Genomic DNA, 22,369 nt, shown 5'->3' on the forward strand with positions numbered 1-22,369 from the left:
TCGGATCCATCAAATGGTGACAAATTTACTTTACTCAATTTTCTTTTGAGGTCATTAAAATATCCTCGGTTTCCGCCTCTAGAATAACACATTCTCAATTCTGCGTAATCTTTGTAAGACATATCCTCTTCCAAGTCTGCATTCTTCTAGTCTTCTTTCAACTGTTCTTGAAGTTCCTCAAAGGTTGGTTGCCTTCCTCCGTGTGGTACCTACGTCCATGGAGGGAAATTCGGCATGGAAGGTCAAGAGCGTGGCAAATGAGGATTTGCCTTTCCTGAAATTGAGTCAGTACTATGATCATTTTGTTCCCCAGATATCTTATTGTCTGCCAGTTTCCGGAGAGTTTCTTTCTTAAGTTGCTGAGTGTCATTGATTTATGCTCGATTCCTTGAAAGATCCCTCAATAGTGCCATGACATTCATAGGAGTGGCTTCTTGATTTTTCATTCTATTAATAGAGTAGGGTCGCCTTCTTTTCCCGCTATAAACTTTCATTCACTATCCACAAGCTAGTAGGATCTTTTTCTCTGATACCACTGTAATGTTTAGAAGGCAAACTCTAAGATACTCCGAATTAGCGCACAGGTTGCAAGTTGAACACACTTCGAAACAACACTCAATGTTGTCCGAGTGGTAGACAAACAACTCGTATGGTTGACCTAGGAGACTGTATGACTAGAGCCAAGGTAGTTCCTATGGTGTGGAGTGCAGGTTGTACGACAATGTAGAAGGCCGTATGGTAGTGTAGAAGGCCGTAGAGTAATGTAGAAGGCTGTATGGTAGAGTGATCCTGTGCGGTGTATCAGAAGGGTACAAAGAAGTGAAGAGAGAGTGGTGTACGGTGTTGGGTGAGTCCGTATGGAAGTGACTCTGGTAGTTTGGCAAAGTATGTGGAGCCGTTTGGTGCCTTTACGCTAATGAGTTTGCTAATACTGAGTTTATGCACAAATGATTCCAAATGATCAACGATATTAAATATGTACTCCAAATTGCAAGAACAAATGGATGCTAACAAAATTGAGGAAGTTCCACAAACAATATTTATAACTGTAGATGAAGACGATGCGTGGATTTTCCCGATCCAAGCAAAGTAATATAGAGAATTAGAATAGGCTGAGGGTTGAAGCCCACCGAAACTGAGATAGCCAAGTAGGGAAGATCTTTCACTTCCAAAATGGTGAACAACAAAGAATTCCAATAGGAATTCGCACTACAAACAAAATAATCCAAATCACATGACAATTACTACCTACATGCCGTGCTTAAATACCTTTCGGAGGAACTCTCAAGGGTTTACAAAGATAGCCGACAGCAACACCTACGGAAACAATAAAAAATGGGTCCAAGATATACTAAATCAATCGGTCCATAAATAATGCTTTGATTATTTATTTATTTTATGACAGAAACATTACAAAAAGTGTGATCTTTCACCAAAATCGGTTTTATGAGAGGTAGTTACATGTGGTAAAAAATCATAATTTTTACCTGAGGTAAATATGCAATTGGGTTTGGAAGATGCAATTGAATATGTAGGGAGATGGAGTTAAATGTATTTGAAAAATGGATTGACATAGAAGATGAAAGCATGGTTATGCACTTGCATTCTTGGGTGAGAATCTTCAACTTTTCTCCTGAAACAAACCAAAACAAGCAACAAAATATATAAAAAAGCTAAACACAAAAAGAAAGATGCACCTCTTGCTTTGACTCAAATTTTGACAAACTCCAAAACTTCACTTTGAATGCAATTATATTTTTGGAGATGGAAGAGCTTTGCATTTGCAAAATAACAAAGATTTCAAGCTTATTTAATAACTTAATGCAAAATATTAGAGCTGCATTTGAACAAATGGATAACAAAGAGCCAAAGAATGCAGAAAATTAGCAAAACAAGAAAGAAATGCAAGCAAAATCGAATCGTCACACTTACTTGGAGAGTAATGAGCAAAATTTGGAAGAAAGAGAAGTTAGGATGAACTTGTATTCTCCAAAATCGGGTTCTTCAAGTGTATTTGCATGTGGTAACCAAATGTCTTTGAAAAATTCAAAGTTTAGCTTCAAATCATGGTTGCAAAATGCAAATGCATGTGCAAGATATTGCCAATGTGATTGCAAATGTCTTCCTAAGTGCAGATCGCACTTATGGGAATTGTTTCCATGTTTGAAAATGCATCTACAAGGCAAATTGTGGTCTCCAATGGAAAACACATGTACATGTAAGTGATGCAAATGCTTCAAAAGACTCCTTCCTTTCAATGTTTTATGCAAAATTGTAGTTTGAAAGCCCTATTGCATCAACATTTTTGGCTTTAGAGCAGCAAATTGAGGTCTTGAGAGCCAAACATATGTATTAAATATGCAAGGTAAATGTATATACTTCCTTCCCAAGTCCAATTCGGGTTCTTTGGAGGCTAATAAATGCAACTTTTTGGATGTAAAATGCACTCTTTCCAGGCAAATCGTGGTCTTCATGGGCTTTTACATGTCATTTTTTTGCCTTTCAAGCAAAAACGGGTTCTCAAAATGCAATCACATGTTTTAAAAATGTATGTAAATGCATGTTGACTACTCAAAGAGAAAATCAGGGTCTCAAGTAGAAATTACATGTGATGTTTTGAATGCAAGAGGAAAATCACACTCTCCAAGGGCATTTACATGTTTTGAATATGCATAGGAAAGACGTGTTTGGGTGTTTTTGGAGTTTGAAGGTCAAAATCGGGGTCTCCATATGCAAATGCATATTTTAAATATGAAACATGGATGCATGTAATTCATATTGCAAGCAAAATCGGGGTCTTAAGTGGCTTTAGCGTGTCATTTATTTGCGCATAGTAAAATCGGGTTCTTGCAGCTCAAATGCATGTTTAAAATGGTCAATGCAAATGCATGTATTTGACTTGGAAACCAAAATCGGGGTCTCTAGATGAATTTATATGTGATGTTTTTTAGATGCAAATGTAAAATCAGGTTTAGAATGATTAAATGCAAGTTTAAAATGTGCAAGGTAAAGTTGTAAAACCCATCCATAGACCAAAATTGGGGTTAGAAGGCCCATTGCATGTTATTTTTTCTTGCCATGCATTTACATGTTATGCACTTACATGTATTTTGACCAAAATTCTACCTCCAAGCCAAAATCACTCTCTAGGAGTGATTGCATGTTTTAAATGAAATGCATTTACATATCCAAGCCAAAATCGCACTCTCTATATGTAAACACATGTTTTAAATGGTCGACATACATGAATGTAATGGAAAATTGAGTTCTTGAGAGGCTTTAGCATGACATGTTTTTTTAACTTAGAAGGAAATTGCACTCTCTAAATGTCATTGCATGTTTAAAATATGCAATGCATTTGCATGCATTTACATATGTAAGCTAAAGTCATGTTTTCTGATGCATTTACATTTAACTCATTTCAAAAAAACATGTAATGGAGTTGCATCGCTTATGTTTCCTATTTAGCACATGATTAATGATTATTGAGCAAATATCACTTAAAGAAATCAAATATATTATTTACACTATATAGTTTACATATTATGTGTAAATATATTCAAGAAGTAATATTTCACCTAAATGTTTCTTTTAAAATAAAACATTAAAGTAAATCTCAACATTAAATTAGACTACATAGTGCGTAAAGTCACTTAAGTAAAAAATTAAAAAGCAACTCAACATTAAATTATAACATAAAGTGCACTATAATGACTTCAATCACTTAAGTGATAAATCAAAAGCGATAAAGTAACTTAAAAACATAACATAAAGTCATTTTAAGTTATATTTTTCAAAACGTGCAACTCAATCTAGAATATAAGGCACTTAAACCTTGATATCTTTTGATTGATAACTTTGATTAAGCCCCAAGAGATATTGAATCAATGGTTATATTTTAAATATGCAATTGGACTTGGAGAACCCACTTTTTAGGCACTTAAACCTTGATATCTTTTGATTGATAACTTTGATTAAGCCCCAAGAGATATTGAATCGTTGGTAAAACTAAAAGCAAGAGATTGAAGGAAACAAAAAGTCTAAAACAATCTATGGAAACACTCAAAAATGCAAAAAGGGACTTTAAAGGCCTCAAAAATCAAGCATAGGCTAATAAATTGAAAAAATAGAAAAGACTTAAATGATAGCCTTCAGTAAAAGGATTCATTATATCAATTGGGAACAATTGGTTGATACATTTTGTCCAATCAAATAGTGAATTATCTCAGAGAAACACAAAACTCTATTGGAAAAGTTTTCTACTGTTACCAACATTTTGTAGTGACAAAATGCACGATAACAAGAAGCCGATTTTTGAATTGCATTCATTATGAAAGTTGAAAGAGAAACAACTAGCTTTAAGTTTTTCTTTAAAAAATGAACAATAATTTATAACATAATTTCATAAACAAAAAAGTTGAAATGAGGACAAAAAGGAAAATTATCTTCAAATCTCAGCGATCAGTGTCTAAAAGGAAGCCTCATAAAAAATGGGATCAGATGTATCAGTCCCTATGGTCTTTGCATATGATGATGCAATCCACTCCTCACTTACAAACATGCGTCTCAAACCTCCCTTTGAATCAAGCAAGGATTGCAATGTGAGAAAAGTGGTTGCAAATCTAGTGACGCCTGGACGAGACAACTCCTTTTGTTCTGTGTATTTCCTCATGAGGTTAAGGACCCATGTATAATTATATATGAATTTTCATATACTCTTTCCTTGCTTTATAATTGTTTTTATCCAAGGGAGTTTACCAAGATCCTCTATCATGAGGTCAATGCAGTGAACAACACAAGGGGTCCAAAATAAGTGAGGGTGTCTCTCCATAAGAATCTTTCCTGCAACAATATAATTTGTTGGATTATCTATAACCATCTGCACCACATTCTCCTCACCTACGTCCTTTATCACTTTATCAATTACCTTACAAAGATATTCAACATTCTTTGTTTTTCCCGAGGCATTAATGATTTCAAAAAAACTGTGGCACTTGAAGAAAAAGAAACAAATTAGTATAATGATCAATGATCAATCATAAATTCATAATTTATAAACTTAACCACTTAATCAAGATTCTAAATTTTTAAGTACAAGTTCTACTTGTAAATTTTTAATGTCTACAATTACCTAATGAGGAGACAAGAAAGTTGAGTGTTCTACTTTTATTAGACCAACCATTAGTTATGATGGTGCAACCCTTCATCTTCCACACCTCACGCTGCTCCTTGATTGCACCTTCTACATCAGCCACCCTTTAAGTCAAAATAGAGCCTCCTAGCTCATCAGCACTAGGGGCTTTGAACCCCGGACCAAAAACAGTAACATCGATTGCAATTTTCCAATAAGGGGACCTATAACAAATTAAATAAAATTTTAAACAAATTAGTATATTATATTATTACTATTAAATTTGAAAACAAGTTAAAATAAACAAAATAAACATATTATTGTCTCTTGAAACTTGAAAGCAATAGAAGTAAGACATAAATCAAATAAATAAGTACCTTGCTGTATTGAATGAAATGTTGTTGTAGATGAAGTCTCCAAGTGCCAATTTTGCATTATCATGCTTCTTCTTGTTCCAACCCATGCTTTCAAGCGATGGTTGCGCACCTGGAGTTGTGCGTGGAACAAAGATGGAATCAAGTGTCGATCTTTCACACTTGTAGAAGCAGTAGTAGTAGTAGGTGGAGTAGGGGATAATGGAAGGTGAAAACTAGAAGATCCCTGTTGAGCTAGTTGTGCCATTTTTGCTTGTTGCTTCTTTTTCAATTCCCTTTTCTCCATTATTTTCTCTAGAAGAGCTTGCATGTCTCGCATAACATCTTGGGGTACTTCTTTGCATTTTTTAGCATCATGCCTAGCTATATGTGCTATGTGATACTTCAATCTATTTATGCCTCCCCCGCTATATATTATACCGCAATGCCAATATGTAAAAACTCCCTTTTTGTGGCTCGGGATGGCATGTTTCAAAGCCCTATCCCTTGTTATTGTAGTTGGGTCTGCATTAGGGTTACATGTAGCCCTAGTTCCACTTCCACAAGGTTCACCCTGAGGCATGATGTCAATGTGAGTGCTGCTGCAATATGAATATATTATAAATAGAAAAAAGTTAGCATCAAATCAGATTTTTTAAACTTTAGGGCCTTCTCACTTATCAAGTTTGTCATCGAGATAAATTAGAATAATCTAAATAGTAGATACTAGAAGTAGAGACTAAAACAAATGTAAACAAAATGGAAAGTAAAAAATATGAATGTAAAACAATTTACAAAACACAAAGAAATGCAACTTGTTGCTTACCTCTTCAAATTTGCATAAAAAATGGAAATGCAAGTAAGTTTGTAGAAGCCTCCTTCAAATGCTTCCTTAAGCTCCTCTCAATGCTTAAGTGCAAGCTAGAAAGTTGCACAAACATTAGCAATCAATATGGGAGAGCCAACCGGTTTGCTAATCTCTCTCAAAACCCCAATACTCTTCTCTAACTCTTTTCTCTCTATCACAAACATTAGAAAAGGGTGGAATGACCTTTCTAGGACAAATGAATCCTATACAAAACAACAAAAAAAAACTCAACCTTTTTATTTAATTTATGTTTGGCTCTTTTTTGCTGCACATGCCAGCAAGAGTCCTGAGATTGGGACTCGACGAGTTTGGCGAGTCTCTGGACTTGGCGAGTCCAAGTGGACTTTGCTAGGATTTGGCCAGAGTCCAGAGGCCATTTGCCTCGGAAATCTGGACTCTACCTCGGACTCGCAGAGTCCTGAACTATGCTTCTGATAATGCCTCGAACGAGAAGGGTTTGAACTCTTTGAACCGAAGCCCAACCTTGCACAACTGAGCCGTAGAGCATGGTCGGCCTGACCAAGGAGTCTAGAAGGGACAACTTGGACATAGTATCTTGAAAGTAGTCTCTGAAGTACTGTCGCTCTAACATAGCTGGAGAGCCAAGCCCCTTCTTGACCCTGAGCTGCATGGAAGGTCTCCAACAAAATTAGGGTCTAGAGAACTTGACCCCAAGGGAAGTCTAGGAAGAAGCAATCTTGACATCATGGCTTTATAAATACAAGTAAGATGAGAAGTCTTGAGACAATTGAAGACTATCACCCAAGTCTTTTTCATGTTCACAACTAGCTATCTTAGGTTACAAAAGGAAGCCAAATCGTCGAGAAGCCATTGAAGACCCTCAGGGGAGGAGGTCAAAAGAACCACATCATTAACAAATAAGAGAATGCAGATCAAGCCGTCATCGGGGAGTGAGGAATCCTGGAGGAAAGCCTCAATCTTGTCAATGTATATGCCGAATAAGGTGGGCGAGAGAGGGCATCCCTGCATCATACCAATAGTGCTCTGGATTGGATCAGAGAAACCTTGTGAAGTCCTGAATCTATCCACCACAATTTGATAAAGCCTCATAATACTTGTTAGAAGAGTCACAGATATCCCAATATCTCTAATTCTTTGAAAGAGTACCATGCAGGGAACAAAACCAAAAGCTTTGTGAAAGTCTACAAAGAAGTAGTAGACTTTTGTCAAGTGATGCCGAGCCTCCTCAATGATAGTTTGCAATGTTAGAATATGATCCATGGTATGAACATCAGTGCAAAAACCGACTTGATCCCTTGCACAACAACACTGCATGGCGATGTCTCTAGATAAAATAGTGTTCAACATGGTAGCATAGAGTTTAGCAGGAGTGTGCCTGATCATGATAGTCCTATAGTTGCTAGGATCCAAGACCGACTTGGCCTTATAAATCGAATAGATAATGTGTCTCAATCAAGATTTCGGAAAGCTAGTACAAACCACTCGGTTAAGGAGCAGAGAAAGGAAGGAGCCAAAACCTTATAACCAAGCTTGAGGAGTTCTACTTGGAACCCTTCCTCATTCATTGACCTGCTGTTGCGCATGGATTTGATGGCCTTACTAATGTGGGAGAACGTAAAGAGATGATAGCGGGTTAGGAGGGTGAGATGGAGGGGAGGATGGTTGGGGACGTCGTAAAGAGTATAGAAGGAATATCTATACTAGACTGACTTGAAGCTTTCAACAGGCATATTCATTATATATGGCTTTGTGGTCCAAAAAGATATGAGAAATTACAGGTTGTTGACACCCTCTACCTCCTCCATGAATATGAGATCTTTTCTATAAATATTGTCCTTGTTGCAGTTATGGTGTTTAATTCTAGACTTGCCACTGAGGTATTGAAGGCCTATTTGTAAGTTGCGTAAATTTCTGTAGACATTATCTCAGAGGGATTGCATTGCTCTATGATTGCATATAAAATGTGCATTGTGTTACAAGATTCAAGAATTGGCAGATTAACGGATTTTCGGATGATTGATTGATTAACAGAGGAACAAATGTGTTCCTTATAAAGAAGTACAAGGACGTTGTTTCTAAAAGAAACATCATAGACTGAAGACGAAATTAGAAACAAAATTGAAGACAGGATAGGAAACATTCCTATCTGGACTGAAGACAAAAGAGATAGGATAGGAAACATTCCTATCTAGACTGAAAGACGGACTACAGACAAGTAGCTGACCATTATAGAAAGTATTTAACTAAGAAGATAATATCTTAATACCCTCCCTTAATGGTCAATGTATGGATGTTGAAACATTCTGGGAAAACTGAGACCCTCCCTGGATCTACAGAATGCTGAAACCAAGAAGCTTTGCCAGAAGAGTGCTATGACTCAAAACAGATTGCGATTAGAAAACTTCGTTTTTGTGGAAAAAAGGGTAAAACTCGAAATCTCATGCAACCTTGCATATTACAGACAACATGAAATGATTTTTAAGGAGAAAATCAACAAACCCAAACAAAAAATAGAAACAGATTCAGAAGGTGAAAAATATAGTTTCGACTTGATCAGGAAGCTCGACAACTTGTGCTGTTGGTTGGGAAGCATTTTGCCTTGCTTGGGCAGCCAAACGTTTTCGGCACTCGAACTTCATATGGCCAAACTTTTGCTAGTAATTACACTATACATTTTGCTTCGTAGAGCCATCTAAGGATTGAGAAAAATGTTGATGTTGGAAAGGCTAAGAAGTTTGATGGTTGCCTATGTTTTGTTGAAAGGATTCTGCAACAAATGCTTGCTTTGAGGAGGTTGTAGAAGCACTGTTGCCAAACTGTTGTTTCCAACGGTCCTGCTGCAGAAGTTTGGTGCATAATTTTGGAAACTTCATATCAACATCAGTTGACGTAATGTTGAGAGTTTCTATGAAGTGCTTATAGGATGATGGTAGACTTTTCAGAGTGATGACTACCATATCCTCTTCCTCCATTTTTCGACCAATAGCTTCGAGTTGATCACGGATGTCCTTAATCTTTGTCAGATGCTCTTGCAAGGGCATACGTTCATCCATCATAATGGAGAACAACTGATTCTTTAGAAAGAACGCCCAACTCTTATCAGATGTTTCATGTGGCTCCTTTAGATATTTCCGGATTTTTGCAGCTGACTTGCCGAAAGGAATCTATGGTAGCTGATCATCAATAATAGAGAGCTTAAGAAGCAGAACAACCTCTTGATTGCGATCATCAAACTTGTCTTGTTCTGCTTGGTCGGAGGTTGGACGAGTCTTTGTGCCTAGAACAAGCTCATCCAAATGACGATACTCAAAGATGGTTAACGTGTGCTGCTTCCAGTGGTTATAATTGCGGCAATTGAATTGTAGACTGCCCTCCAACATCAGATTAGTCAAAGATGCCATTTTGAAGAATTCAGGCACAAACTTTAAGACTAAAATCCAATAGGCATGAATTTCAAGGCAAATTCTAGAAGACCCAGAAGAATTAGAGTGACCCAGAAGAGAACTCAAAAAACCCAAAAGGAATCTACTGTCAGTTTCTAGATCCATTGGCTCAAAAATCGAGGCACAAAAAATGAGGCACCCAGAAAAACGGACGACAACCCAGTTGAGCTCTTTAAAAACCCACCAAGAATTTGCAATCAAAAAAATTTTCCAACCCAAAAATTAGGGTCTCGAGCAAAAAATCCAATTGGCAGCCATGGAGGTCAAAGTTGTAGGGAAAAAAGTCGTTTTTCTGGTAAATAAATATCGGGCTTTCTTCAGGAATGGATGTACATGGGCACGTTGCTGAAGAGGGCAAAACTGACACCAAAGAATGGTGTAATAGGCGTGTGTTTGGAGAAAAATGTCTGCAAAAAATGGCGGTCAGTTCAGCAAAAAAACGTCACTAAAACAAACTTGTGATTTTTGTTGATGTTTGGTCATGAACAGAGGAGCCGTGATCACCAAAGACTCACAATGTATAGCTTAAACCGAGCCCCCATACCAACAGAAAACACGAGCAATAACTAGTGTGATTTTAGAAGTCGCGATTTGCAGTGCAGACATTCTCATTGAAAAACCCTATAACGGATATAGAGAAAAATGATTTGCAGTGTGATTAGCTATGAATTTCTCACAAAAATGGAAACCCTAGATGGGTTATAGAGAAAAGCTCAAAAATATATTTGAAAAATTTGAGCAAATAATTTGATATAGATTTTTCAAAAAAATTTAGAGTATTGGCTCTAATACCATGTTACAAGATTCAAGAATTGGTAGATTAATTTCCAGATGATTGATTGATTAACAGAGGAACAAATGTGTTCCTTATAAAGAATTGCAAGGACGTTGTTTCTAAAAGAAACAACGTAGATTGAAGACGAGATTAGAAACAAAATTGAAGATAGGATAGGAAACATGCCTATTTGGATTGAAGAGAAAAGAGATAAGATAGGAAACATTCCTATCTAGACTGAAAGACGGACTACAGACAAGTAGTTGACCATTATAGAAAGTATTTAACTAAGAAGATAATATCTTAATACATTGCTGATCCCCAAAAGTTACAAAACTTGGTTCGACAATTGGGTAGACACTCAAGTAAGAGCTTCCATGAAATGAATAAAAGCTAGCAATGGTGTTTCTTCTTCTTATTCTAGATACTTGACTAGTAGTTTCATACTTCTTCTTGGAAAATAATAGAGTTTCTATGTTCTTATTACAACAATAAAGTTGCTAGTTTCATTATACTTGCCAATATTGTTGTTGATTCCTTTATTGTTTAAACTTTAAACTAATTGTTCTTTCTGTATGAATGGTTGTTCTTAATTATCTACAAATTTCATTTCTTTCATATAACATTAAATTGCCCAACCAAAATCTATATTGTTGTGAGGGAATATTGAGCACAGAACTGATAACCTATCTCTTTTGACAAGTCAGATATACATGCACATGTCCTCATCCATTAGAATACACTACAATTGCAGCAATTTATTAAGTTTAATTAAATCACTGATGTATGTCACTCCTTTAGAACTTTTTATTTAAATATTAATTGTAGATCACTAGTCTATAAACATAAGGACTACTAATGAATCATATTTATAACACACATTTCCCATTACATATAAACACTTAAGATGCACAAGAGGACTCAAGTTATTTTAAAACAAATATAATATAATAAGTTTTATAAACCAAATCTCCCACTTAGTACACAGTTTAAAAAAAGTACATTTAAATAAACAGGAAAAAGTTGAAAATTGTTTTCTTTGCATGCATTGATTAAAAAAGAAGGCTAAGATCAGTTGAGGACACAAAAGAGAATAAACTCAACTTGTTTTCCCCTATCAAATTCAGTGGCAGTCACAGAAAACCAAGCAGTCCTCTTATCCAGATATTTGAATTCGGCATCTTTCAAGGTGACTGTAGACATGGAAATTATACATTTTAATGTAAGCATCACCTGTAATTTAATCAAGGCAATTTTTATTTATATCAAATCTAACAGGGTTTGCAAATCCATCAATTATCAAATGATGAAGGTTATAGTTAAAGGACGACACGATTTTTTATTTTAGTAACAAGAACCTCACCTGTACAATTATGTTTAATTGCTATTACTTGATTAACTGTTATTTCAAATATAGTTGGAGTAGTTTTATTGGGTTCTATGCTTAATGATTTTTCCTGCAAAATGAATTACAGTAAATTGACAAAGTTATAAAACTGAATTGTCATTTGAATACCAACATGACAAACAGATTTACTAATAAAATATGACAAATGGATTAAGGTGGTGTACGGATAATAGACCCAAACCAGTCTAGAAATGATGAGCAGTAATATAGGAAGGAGTAAACATGTTAATATGCATATCAACTCAAAATCAAAAAATGGATTCAAGTCAATTTCACTGAAAATAATTGAATTTCAGATACACAAAATGATAAAAAAGAAATGCACCAATATATAAAAAATGTTAGTATTTATTATTGAATAAATCATTCAATTATCTTTGTTGATTTTGTGGTAGCTGCGGTTGGAATCCACAAGCCAACCTAGATATCACAAAGGTTGTCATTATTTATATTATTGTGAGATGATATAATGATATGGCAATATAATTATATTGTATAATTATTATACTAAATGATTAAATGATAATTACTATAATATATTAGTAATATAATAATTATAATGATATTATATTGATAAATATAATTATTATTAAAAAGTCAATATTAAATTATATTAATATAATTATTTAATATATAATTGTATTAATGGTGTCCCTTGATGAAAGGGCACTTCTTGCATATATAAGGGCCCGTTTGGTTGCTAGAATACAACCGGAATAGGAATAGGAAATTAGATTATGATTTGTATTCTTTGTTTGGTGTGTGGAATAGGAATAGAGAATAGGAATATGTATTCTCATTTTAGCCCCAAAATGAGCTTTTGTCCATTCCAAAAAATACCTGTAATTGGAATTGCTATTCTTGCATTCATTTTAGCTTTCTCAAATTTGATTAAATTTTCAAATCCGCTTTGACCTGGGGTGAGCGCTGGAACTTTGTTTTCAATATTTTCAAATATTTCAGCGATTTTCCAATGGCATCGATTGCAAGTTAACCCTATTCCAATTTAAGCTTGCATAACCAAACAAGGGATAAACAAGATTGGATTGCATTTTTCCATTCCTATTCTTCATTCTCCATTCTCATTCAAATTTTCTATTCTAATTCTCAATTCCTACGCTTGCAACCAAACGGGCCCTAAGGAGATATGTGATCTCATTCTGGAAGATAAGGATTGAATTAAATTGCAGAAACTAATAGGGTTTCAAAGCAGGAATGAATGTCTCTGGAATTAACAAACTGTGCAGAACAATATGAAAGTGCTTCTAACGTATTAATGCCAATATGGAATGAAAGAAAGATAGCAAAGCCGTGACTTAATATATTAAGCTGATGGTCATGAGAAAGCGACAGAATTTTTTTTATCATTGCCAATGTATATCCACAGGCAACACAAAAATAATGTCTAACATCAATTTAATTTCCAGCAAAGTCTCACGTCAACGATAAGTCTATGGTCTGCCAGGCTGCAATCATATAATGATGGAAATTAATATTTAAGAATCAATGTAGAAAGAGCTACATCTGAGTACACTGAAAAGACCCTTAGTTGTACTGAGAGAAAGTAGATCTAAATAATATGGAGAGACATAAGCAAGCCAGCAATAATTAAAAAAAATAGTGGTGAATAGTAGTATAAGATCACTCAAGTAATCATGTGTTTGAAATTATTAAACCCAGCAAATAAAGTAAACCATTTTAGGTCTCTTTTACAGGCTACACAGGCGCAGAGATAAAATAGTGATAAATATCAAGGCAACAAGAATATGCACTGAGATACCATATACATCTAAAAGAAACTCCAATTAATTATTGAGAAAAGTAAAATATCATTGAATACTCTAAAGATCATAGTTGATGTTATTATTGGGTTCATTGTTCAGCAGTAATATCACGGGACTCCATTGAAGGAGTGACAAATTACATCATCGATGTGGGCACAAATAAATTATATTTTGTAATATAAGAAGATTTCAATGGAGAGAGATTTCCTTAAGATTATTTGTGGTGCAGAGTCATCGAAACACTCATAGCTTGAGTAACATTGTTTAAGCCTCATAATTCGAAGGCAGATAACAACAGACTAGAACGGGAAGCCTATTTCTGGAAGACAAAATCAGTTACAGATTAATCTGTAAATTCGGGAAGAACCAACACCAACTTTTACTTGATTGGTTACATATTTCCTGAGCATGTTAATGGAATCTATTATTCTCTAAGTATAGCACCTATATCTTATCTAGTTGATGTTGTGTATAATCTGATGCAAGTGCACTGGTCTGGGCATAAAAGAATATTACAGTAGTAGAGGATTTGGTGTTTATTTGTATGGTGCAGAACCTTAGATGTGCTTCGATATTTGGTTGGTGCTGCTACTCTCTTTATGACTTACTGCTAAGGCTCAGAATCACATGTGTAACATTGGGATTCATTCAAATTAATATAGAAAGGAATTTACTGCCAAGAAAACAGAGCAATTAAAGAAAATTCCACAGATATTACACTGACCAGAGTCCCTGGGAAGTGTTATGAAGCCAGCCATGTGAGAAAAGGTTTGTAATCATTATGATTTTGAAGAATCCATAGAAATTGGACGATGCTAGCATCTGGTTTCTTATTACTGGGAGAGCGAGAGCTTGAACATGCTGTATTGATATAAGTCAATATTCTCTTTGTTGCAGATTGAGTATAAAGACATCTTCAAGACTATTCTAGAACATGATAATGATCAGAATTTGGAAACCATGCCCTCTATTAGTTACAGGAAATAAGGGATTTTGTTTTAAATCTTAAGATGGTCATATATTGTTTGGTCTAGGACTCAATCTTATGATAGTACATCCAAGGTAATCTTGGATCTAGCACTTTCGGTTTTATGTGGATCTGTCGTTGGTAAATATTATGTAGCCGACAGGGTGTGTGTCAAGATGTATGTCGTCGGTATTGGGAAGGTTCTTATTCTGTAGCCGACATGTTGTATGTGGCCGACGGACACCTTCGGGAAGGTTCCTCGAGATGTATATATACCCCCTTTGGGATCATTGTATTCATCATTATAAGCATAATGTAATATCTTTGGCATATGCGAATAATATAAGAAGTTCTGCTATTCTGATCCATTGTCTGTATGCATTGATTTCTTTACCCAGTACGGTAAACATTTGGCTGTTTGTTTGAGTTTTGTTGTGTGGTTGTCCAGAGACGACTTTTCTTTTTGGGGGGGATGATGTTGTCGGTAAATATTGTGTAGCCGACAGGGTGTGTGTCAAGATGTATGTCGTCAATATCGGGAAGGTTTGTGTTAGGATTTATGTCATTGGTATTGGGAAGGTTCATGTCAGGATGTATGTTGTCGGTATCGGGAAGGTTCTTATTCTGTAGCCGACATGTTGTATGTGGCCGACGGACACCTTCGGGAAGGTTCCTCGAGAGGTATATATAGCCCCTTCGGGATCATTGTATTCATCATTATAAGCATAATGTAATATCTTTGGCATATGCGAATAATATAAGAAGTTCTGCTATTCTAATCCATTGTTTGTATGCATTGATTTCTTTACCCAGTACGGTAAATAGGATCATGCTAGACGATGATAGCGTTTTGGAGCAAGATATCCTCTATGACTGGGACGATATGTGTCGGGTATGCTTCTATAACAAAGGGAATAACTAGAGGATTTACTTCAGATGATTTTTGCATATCTTGGTTGTATTGTGGTTTAGAGTGAGTATACCATGTCAAGATGATTTCTATTGTGATCGGTTGCTTCCAAGAGGAGGATATGGAAATTAGTGGGAGCTTGAGTAGTAGAGGGAGAGTGCCAAATCCTTTTGTTAAGTATCAACAAGCTCGTGTGGCAATGTACCTCATGTAGCTCCTTGTGTGGTCAACTTTGGAATCAACACTATTTTTGTTATGACAATCAAGCAATAAGAATGCTTCCCCCGTTGAAAGGGAGTCTCCATTCAAAGGGAGTCTAACATTTTATCAGGAGAAACTTTGGACAAGGAGGTCATAAAGTTGTTATCAATTTTAGAGAAAGCCACATCATCATGAGGAAGAATTTCAAGGTGCAATCCCTTATTAATGTGTTCTTCGCTGTAAGGGAGAAGTTCGAGGTGCAATCCCTTATTAATGCATTGTCTTTGTGAGGAATAATTTCGAGGGGTAAGCCCTTATTACCATCCTTTAATATGGTTGTTTCATGGTAGATATCATGACAACACATGTTAGAGAGTCCGTGGTGATTTTCTTATACTTGTGTGGTATATATCTTTGTGAGGTGATGATTTCACAATGATTCAACACTTGTACACCATTACCTTCATTGTGAGGTGACAATCTCATAATGATAGATTATTTCTCATAAAGTAAAGGATATCCACTACATATGATGATATCCTGAAATCCATTATGGAGGATAGCACATGTGGTAATATGCTAAGACATAATGGTAGATATCTTGAAAGTTGAAAACCTTTATGGTGGTATCTAAGGACATGCCATCATGGTAGATATTTGAAAATCCTTTATGGTGGATACGGCATGTGATGGTATCCGAGGACATGCCATAAAGGTAATAGTTTTTTTTTAATCCATTATGGAGGATAGTGCATGTGATGGTATCCTAGGACATAATGCTAGATATCCTAAATCTATTATTAAGGATAACTTAAAACCCTTGGCAGTATTCAAAGACATTGTAATAGATAACTTATAATCCTTTTTGGTGGATAGTGCATGTGGCGGTAACCGAGGACATGCCATCAAGGTGATTTTATAAATCCACTATAGTGGATATCGCATAAGGTGACATCTAAGGACATGCAATGTGGTAGATATATCCAAAATGATCATATCACATGAGGTGATATCCAAAAATATGTCATATGGAGATATCTAGAATTCATTGTGATATTTTGAATCATAATGATTATGATTTTAACTTGATATGAAAGGCTCCCAACTAAGAGGGAGTGTTGAAGTAATACTAAGTAGTACATATCCAATTCACAATGATGTCTCAAGTAATACTAAGTATTATTAGAGACGTTAATAAATTGATTATTAATTTAATCAATTATTTGTTTATGGCATCCAATATCTCTCCCTTATTAAAGAATCTATTTCAATCTACCTATTGAAGGATAGCTAGACACAACATAAATGCATTCCTTTCAAGCTAAGAGGAAGTGCTGATTTTATTGTAGCTATGATCAAAATCGACAAGCCAAACTAGATATCACAAAGGTTGTAATTGTTTATAATATTGTGAAATGATAATTATATCGTATAATTTTTATTTTCAATAAAAGTGGCACGCCACCATACTTTATTAGAAAAGAAAACTGGTTCAAACCCAAAGAGGAAAGAGCCAGTAAGAAAACTTCACATCTTCACTTAAGAATTATATTGCATAATTATTATGCTATATGATTATATAATAATAATTATATTATATTTTTTTTCTTGGTAATAAGTTTGATTTTATTGAGACACTAATAACATTACATGAAGTACATTGAAAGAAACTTGGAACACTATGATGGAGTCCATAAGGTGAACAATCCATCCATGGTAACAAACCCTACCATCTAACCATCCTTATAGTAATAACTAGATACAGAAAATAAGTGTTCCAAGAAGCATTAACACCTCTATATTGAAACATGAGGAAACTGAGAGAAAAATTGCACAATAATGGTACTGTAAATAAAACCGAATGTGTCTCTTTGATTGCCCTAATAATTGCCATTCTTTTTTGTAACTCTATTCAACATTAGCATGAACAAAAGTGTGTCAGATTGGTCTCAATTTGTCTTTAACTTTGCTCAAAACCATTCTTCCACCAGACCCATGCCAACATCATCAAAAAATTACAGACACATGCATGCTCAAAATTCTGCCATTGATAAAAAGATATAACAAAATTGTCCACTAGATAAGCTGAAAACTTAATCTCCATGAAAAAGACATTGTCTGCCATTACTACTAATAACAAGTTTCTGTTTTTCTTAGCAAGTGAAAAAGAGGGGATCTCTGTAGATTCTTGCATTAATCTTTGGGATTTCGATTATCCCTGATCCCTAAATATTTAGCCCAAAACTAACACTTTGAACAACTACCCTTAAAGTGGCAACTTCCCTGAAGAACCAAAATAACCACTCGAGCCCCACCAAAGACAATACTAAATTTTTAAAAGAGAAAAACAAACAAAACTTAACCCCAAAACCCCACTAACAACCAACACAAAGAAAAGGAAAGGGGAAGGTAAAGCAAAACCTTGCTTCATCGTAGAGCCGTGGGATGAAGCCCTTAATCCTTGCTCGCAACATTGCATTGTTTAGCTTTGTGCCAATCTTCCTTCACTTTCTTTGATTCCTCTTGACCTCTCTACAACTCCCCTAGGCGCTCCTCATTTCCGAATGTCCAACCAACCCTATGTTTCTTCTGAGAGATGTCTTGATCAATGATGTGCTCCATTACCAGTAACTTCAGAGCAAACTGAGCCTTCCTTGCTTCTTTGAATCTCTTGCGTCTCAAGTTTTCAACAAAATTCCACACAAAGGGTGTGTATTTTGTGCTTGGAATCTTTTCAATTCTAGTAGTCTTTTCTCCCAAGTTGATTCCAATGTCAGGGATAGAGATGGGTAGAATCTCCTCTATCCCTATCAAGGACTCCACTGGAATTAAGTGATGCATCATAAAATTAATGATGTCCTTACTTTCACCCAAGCTTAAATTATATAATAAATGTTTGTGTTGGTGCCTTAACGGTTTTCTAACTCATAGAACATTTCCCCCAAAAGCTAGTTTACCCTGTTTGCCAATCTGAGGTGGGTGAATTAAAATTTTTATGCACCCTAAGTTTCCTTTTGTGGCCATGGAATAGGTATTATTTCTTTCAACATTGCAGAGTGAGGGCACACTCCATTTCACCACACTAAACAAGCAAATGCTATAAATGCTCTATAATTGAGGGATCATATGAGCATAAAAGAAAAGTTCACATGACAAAAAATAAGGGTGGAAATTGATGACATGTAATTAATGCTAGCCACATCCAATGTAGTAAAACATGGGAATGGCAACTGTAAGCGTCCCTCAATTGCATGTTGCATTAATGAGTTTTTAGTTGTGTCTTGATGAGGGGTAGAGGGATTAAATGTTAGGAATGTTCAATCATCGCACTTGACATCATTAAAATATCCCACAACAATCTTAGACATGTTGAGAGTTAGAGCCCAGTTTGACATTTTGTCTACTGCCTTATTTCCAACTCTTTTTATGTGTGTGATTATAAATTCCCCCAGTGTAGACAATTCATTTTTGATACTCTAGATGTAATTTTGTAAGTTTCATGCTTCCATGTCTCCTTTGATGATGGTGTTGATAATAACTAGTGAGTCCCCTTCAACATTAGTTTAGTCACCCCCGACTTCTTTGAAGTTAGGATAGCCAACAAAGAGGCTTCAACTTCAACAATTTTTTAGTTCCATCTTGAAGACGTTTACCACCCAAAGCAATAAGGTCTCCACTTGCATCACTAATTATGAATTTTGCCCACAATTGTCTTAGATTCCATTTCAAGGCATGATCAAAATTGCATTTTCACCACCTTTCTTGTGGTCTTTCTCATTGGATTAGAGCTGGAGTAAAAATAGAGGAGGGATAAATGCCAGAAGACCCATTTATGGGTTAATGGTTTTGGACCTTGGTTGTAAGCACTTCAGGCAATAAGCCCCACCATTTTACCAAGGGTCAAAGGTAACAATTCTCCATTGAGAACCATAGTAGAGAACGACCCTGTGGGGACTTGAACCTTTGTTGCAAGCACTACAGGAAAGAAGCCCCATCGTTTTACCAAAGGGCCAAGCCCCCCCTCCCCCCAAAAAATGATTTTGAACCTTGGTTGTAAACACTATAGGCAATAAACCTCACTATTTGTCAAGGGTAACAACTCTCCATTGAGAATCACAATAGAGAAGGACCGCATGGAGACTTAAACCTTACTTGTAGGCACTACAGGCAAGAAGCCCCATCGTTTCACCCAAGGGACAAGCCCTAAAAATGTTTTTGAACCTTGGTTGTAAGCACTACAGGCAATAAGCTCCACTATTTCACCAAGCGTCAAGGGTAATAACTCTCCATTGAGAACCATGATATAGAGCGACCTCGTGGGGACTTGAACCTTGGTTGTAGGCACTCAGGCAAGAAGCCCCACTATTTCACCAAAGGGCCAAGCCCATTTATTCTATTATATTAATAAAATAACAATTATCATAATATTATATTGATAAATATAACTATTAATAATATGTGGATATAATATAATATTAATAAAATTATTTAATATATAATTATATTAATGGTGTCCCTTCATGAAAGGGCAACTCTTGCATATATAATGAGATATGTGATCTCATTCTGGAAGATAAGGATTGAATATAATTACAAAAAACTAACAATCTTAAATGTTTTCCCTTTTAAACTTTTACAATGATTTTTTCCAGAAGAACCAACTAGTACACTTCTTCTAATCACTTTTCAAGAATAGAAATAGTTTATTTATGTCCTATATCTATTTTATTTCCCATGGTTTAAGGGATAAAATAAGAGAAACAATAATATCTTAAGTGGTCTCAATCATTTTATTTTGGGAAGGGAAACTTAAATATTATAATTTATTCTAGATCCTTGTTAATGTTTGTAAGTGTTTTTAACACTATTAAAAATGTTTAAAAGGAGCTGCTGGATGTTACTTTAAATCTGATTTGAAATAGTTGGAGACAAACGTAAACTGTTTAAAAATTAAAATTTAAAAATTAAAATAAAGTAGAGAGCACTTATAAGAGAGGTCAACAATCAGATCATCCAATTGTCATTTCAACTATTCCTTCTAATTTAGACTTTGAAGCATTTGAGGATGAAAACCATTGATATGGGAGATCCAAAGGATGGAAAACCCTACTGGTTTTCTTTAGTGAAATTTAAAGACAAATTCTGTTGGAAATTGTTATTGATGTCAAAGGACTACTGAAGCAATTTGAGGATTGCCGTTGAAAATCAGAGTTTAAATTGCTTCTTAAAATAGATAAATTTCTCTTATTTATGATGGCCAACCTCCTCCACATTGGCATCGAGGACACATGGCTGCCCTATTTTGGAGTTGTAAAAGAAGATAAATTAAATAAGATGTTTTTTTGAGTGTATTGTTTACCGTACTGGTAAAGGAATCAACGCATACAAACAATAACAGCAGAATAGCAGAATTATATTTGCAATAGTAGATGAATGATGCTTTACAATGATCCCAGACGGGATATAAATACTACCGCCGAACCTTCCTGAAGGAGTCCGTCGGCCACAAATATTCTATCCGCTACAAACTATTTACCGACGATGTCAGCTACAAAATACAAAATACCGCCGGACCGTCGGCTACAGGATACAGAAACACTGTTGGACCGTCGGCTACAGAATACAGAAACACCGCCGGACCGTCAGCTACAGAATACAGAAACACCGCCGGAACACCACCGGACTGTCCAGTCGGCTAACACCATCCCCCCAAAAAGAAAAGTCGTCTCCTGACGACTGACAAAATATCTGAGACAAATTTACAAACAAAATACATTAACAGAGTGACTACAACAAGAGAAATCTGCTTCTGGCACATCACTTCCACATTCATCCCGTTACATCTGTAGCCTCTGCTAACACAATACTATCTCCTCAAGCTGACCTTGATAGCCACCTGTGCTGCTTTCTCTGTTTTCAATTCCTCGGTACTCTGAGCCAAGTGTTGCTGCACTACCTCCAACTGGATGATCAGCTCCTCCCAAGCTCTCTATGCATCCACCAAGATAGCCTCATAGCCAACACTTGCTCCCACTACCTCTGGTACACAAACAATCCATGCCTGCAGCAACTTCAACTCTTTTGAACTGGTTAGACTCCCACGACTGATATTCGCCACGACTGGGGGTCCAGGGGGCAACGCCCCCGGCGGGGTCGAGGGGCAGCGCCTTAGCACTTCAAAACCCACACAAAAATGCACGAAACACACCATTTCTGTCATTATCTGTCGATTCTGCACTCTTTCTGGCAACCACGGATGTGTCCCCTTCCCTTTGGCATCATCTGTCACTCATTTTGAACAACTTGATTGTGTTGTCATTTTTTTTTTTACTGCTTCCTCTACAATCCACCACAAATCCCTCTGCGCACAAAAATTCTTCTCCTTCTGGCAGAACAAGAACTCTTCTTTATGTCTCTGTTTTTCCGCGGAAGTCTTTTCCCTTGCAGAGCGGAGGAGAAACTCTGACTAGCGGAGTTGAATCTTTTAATTACACCCACGGCCTATCTTTCCTTTCTCACGGTCTATGTTCTCCTCCCCGCGGCCTTT

General features: G+C 35.9%; 1 protein-coding gene across 1 annotated transcript in view; it reads right to left on the bottom strand.

The window, feature by feature from the left end:
* Window positions 1–22,369, bottom strand: part of LOC149538273 (protein HAPLESS 2-like) — a 452,273-nt gene that overhangs the window by 31,907 nt on the left and 397,997 nt on the right. The window contains exons 14-15 of the mRNA XM_089799641.1: window positions 11,916–12,009; window positions 11,657–11,745 (exon numbers count right to left, since the gene is read on the bottom strand). Coding sequence (XP_089655767.1) covers window positions 11,657–11,745; window positions 11,916–12,009 — 183 coding nt within the window. The remainder of the gene's footprint in view (window positions 1–11,656; window positions 11,746–11,915; window positions 12,010–22,369) is intronic.

Source organism: Cupressus sempervirens, chromosome 9, assembly GCF_028749045.1.
Source record: "Cupressus sempervirens isolate cs-2001-9-10 chromosome 9, ASM2874904v1, whole genome shotgun sequence".
NCBI classification, from domain to species: Eukaryota; Viridiplantae; Streptophyta; class Pinopsida; order Cupressales; family Cupressaceae; genus Cupressus; species Cupressus sempervirens.